Raw genomic sequence first — 3,430 nt, 5'->3', positions numbered from 1 at the left:
CAATGCTTTCCAAGATTTGTCGAAGAGGGAGAAGTAGAAGAATTATCAAACCCCGTATCCAAGGAGGAGGTTGAAGCTGCTATGAAAATTATGGCCAAGGATAAAAGCCCCGGGCCTGACGGGTGGACTATAGAACTCTTCCTCTTTTTCTTCGATTTAATTGGTTCTGAAATCACTGATGTAGTAGAAGAATCAAGACAGAAAGGAGAAGTCTACAGCCCTTTCAATTCAACTTTTCTAGCTCTCATTCCATAGAAGGACGATCCGGAGAATTTTAAAGACTTCAGGCTGATCTCCTTATGCAACTGTATATATAAGATTATTGCAAAGGTGATAGCTATTAGAATAGTTCCTATTCTTTCAAGAAACATCTCAATGGAACAATTTGGGTTTTTAAATGGAAGACAAATACACGAAGCCATTGGAGTAGCACAAGAGGTATTACACAGTGTCAGACAAAAGAAAAAGAAGGGTGTGGTTCTTAAAATAGATCTCTCCAAAGCCTATGATCGAATCAATTGGATTTATCTCTGGTTGCTTCTAACTCATCTGGGCTTCAAATATTCTTTCATCAGTTGGATTATGGGTTGCATCTCCAATGTCAGTTATGCAGTTCTTATCAATGGAGCAGCTTCACCTTTTTTCAGAGGTCAAAGAGGCTTAAGGCAAGGTTGCCCTTTATCTCCTCTTCTGTTTCTTCTAGTGGCAGAAGGGTTAAGCAGGTTGATTCATAAAGCTAGAAGAGAGGAGAAGGTAAAAGGTATCGAGGTAGCAATAAATCTTTTCATCACTCATCTCCTTTTTGTTGATGACATTTTGATTTTCTCAAATGGATCGTATAATGAACTTAAGGAACTAAAATGCATATTAGATCTTTTTCTGAAAGCTACTGGCATGTAGATAAATTCCAGGAAGTCTCAGGTTTCTGTGGTAGATATTGACAGAAGGGAAAGAACCACGTTGCTTAATCTATTTCCTTTCCAATATCAACCTCTGGATTCCCCCCTCAAATATTTGGGGTTTTGGTTAAAACCGGCAACATACAAGAAAGAGGATTGGAACTGGCTTATAGCCAAGTTAGAAGCCAGAATTTCTCATTGGAGTTTCAAATGGCTTTCCAGAGCTAGTAGACTGACCCTCATCAAATCTGTACTGTTATCCATTCCAGTATACTGGGCAGCCTTAACCTGGGTTCCTAAAGGAGTGTTGGAGAAAATCAGAAGGATATGCTGTAGATTCTTGTGGGCAGGCTCAAAAGAAAGTTCAGTTCTTCCCTGGGTGGCATGGGATAAGTTGGCTAGGCCAAAAGAATGGGGAGGTTGGGGGTTAAAAAGGCTCCCTGAGTTTAGTCTCTCTTTGGCAGCTAAATCAGGATGGAGATTAATCTCGTTGAAGAACTTATGGACAAGGGTGGTCAAAAGAAAATACATAGACCCAGTCTCTTTGGAAGATTGGATAAGGAGCCAGGAAAAGATAAAGAAGAATGTCTCAGTCATTTGGAAAGCCACGGTGGAGGCATTCTTAGTGATTGAACAAGGGCTGGCATGGAAGATAGGAGACGGAAGACAAATAAGGATTGGTAGGGATCCCTGGGTAGGTTGTAATGAAGCCTTTGCCTTATCCCCAGGCTTAATCAGACATTTAGGAAGTAAGGGCATTTTAACTCTAAATCATGTGGAGAAAACAGGCCCTTCTACTATATGGGGACAGGCTTGGAAAAATGATGAAGAGCTAGGAATAAACATCAGGTGGAAGAACGAATGGGCTTCTTTCATTCAAGAACTCCATCGCTCCAATGTCAGGCTTAAAAATGAACCAGACTTGCTAATCTGGGCTCAGGGGGAAACAAGTGAATACTCCCCAAAAGACGGATATAATTTCTTAATGCAAAAGAAAGGTTGGGGAAACCCAGAATGGTGGTCAAAACACATTTGGAAGTTAAAATGCCCAGCAAAGGCCAGGATCTTCTTTTGGTGTATGCTAAAAAGGAAAGTTCCAACTTGGGACATTTTGCGAGCCAGATACTTGGTTGGGCCAGGGAGGTGCCCCTTGTGTAAGATAGAAGAGGAATCAATAAGTCATCTCTTTATATCCTGTGCAGAATCAAAAAAGATCTGGGGGGAGTTAATCAGATTGCTCAACATTAAGGCGCAGTGGGGGATTGAACCCTTGGAAGAAGCTTGGAGTAGATGGTGGCAGAACTACCCGGAGGGGAACATGAGAAACCTCCCTCTTATCTTCTTTTGGGGGGTGTGGATAGCGAGGAATAAAAGTCTGTTTCAAGACAAAGACACTCCAACATCTGTCACAGCTATTAACTGTGCAGCCATTTACTCTGCCATCCCTATCCCTGAAGCAAAAAATCCCCACTCACATCACAAGCCTGTTATTATCCAGGAGGGCATGCCCTGGGCTTTTTTCGATGGAGCATCTCAAAATAACAAGGTCGGTGCAGGATTGTGCATTCATCTGAATCCTGGTCACTCTCTAAAAGCATCTGTAGGTCTAGGTTCTGGCACTAACAACTTTGCTGAGCTGTCCGCCTTACGCCTTCTTCTTTGCTGGCTTCTTCAAAGAAACATCTTCACAATTCAAATTTTCGGAGACTCTTTGAATGTCATAAACTGGGTTAATGGGAGTGCTATATGTCAAAATCAAATTCTGAAGATCATTTTAGAAGAAATATTGCATTTAAAGTCATCATTTAACAGTTTTATCATCTGCCATGTCTACAGGGATAAAAACGAGGAAGCAGACGAGCTTTCTAAGACTGGTTTACAGCAAGCTCTGGGAAGCTGGTCAATAGTTGAATTAAGACAGGGGCAGTCCTTTACCTCTGTTCGGCCTCCTTTTGCTCCTCCACAGTGATCGCGGCTCTATATTTCTTTTTGTTCTGGTTCATGGGCACCACTGTTTATACTTCCAGCATCTTTTTCTGTTATATTTCGAGTATTGCAATCAGAAAACTCTCTTTATACTTTTCATAACAGCATGATTTTGTGAACTTATAGCCATGTAAGGGGTTGTTTTCCTTCTCTGAAGGAGACCCTAAAATATTTCTGTTAACTGTTCTAAGCCTCCTGAAGGGAGGAAGACATGATAGTTATTATCAGACTTCTATTACAGCAGTATAGGATATTTTTGAACCAACGTTTCGAATCCCAAGTGGGATCCATCATCAGGGTTGAAGAATGATGATAAGAGAAGAGCAAGCAGGGGGAATAAATACTAACGAGGCCAAAACTATCTAGGGAGGAACAAACAGTCGGCTAGAACCCTAATTTTATATTATTATTAATATTAATATTATTATTTTTATTTCATTTTAATTATTATTAATAATTAATAATTATTATCTTTTAATATATTAACATAATAATAACTTTTACATTAATTAATACAATATTAATATTAATATGATAATAAATAA

At 39.7% G+C, this 3,430-nt stretch overlaps 1 protein-coding gene across 1 annotated transcript; it reads left to right on the top strand.

Moving 5' to 3' along the window:
- Positions 1-375: 375 nt before the first annotated feature.
- LOC149167560 (uncharacterized) lies at positions 376-2,868 on the top strand. Its single transcript, XM_089430520.1, has 2 exons — positions 376-753; positions 901-2,868. Exons 1-2 carry the CDS (start codon positions 376-378, stop codon positions 2,866-2,868), a joined length of 2,346 nt encoding a protein of 781 aa, XP_089286646.1.
- Positions 2,869-3,430: the final 562 nt, after the last annotated feature.

The sequence above is a fragment of the Pinus tabuliformis genome, chromosome 5_1 (genome assembly GCF_031772625.1).
Source record: "Pinus tabuliformis cultivar Carrire ecotype Pingquan chromosome 5_1, CPIR1, whole genome shotgun sequence".
Taxonomy (NCBI): Eukaryota; Viridiplantae; Streptophyta; class Pinopsida; order Pinales; family Pinaceae; genus Pinus; species Pinus tabuliformis.
Note: the sequence above shows the minus strand (reverse complement) of the source record. Positions and strands in the feature narration are given on the sequence as shown.

What these genes read in the sequence shown, in the direction of transcription:
- LOC149167560 (XM_089430520.1), top strand. Translation starts at nt 376, where the DNA reads ATGGAACAATTTGGGTTTTTAAATGGAAGACAAATACACGAAGCCATT. An exon ending in AAGCTAGAAGAGAGGAGAAG is followed by an intron (nt 754 to 900) that starts GTAAAAGGTATC and finishes ACTGGCATGTAG; the next exon opens with ATAAATTCCAGGAAGTCTCA.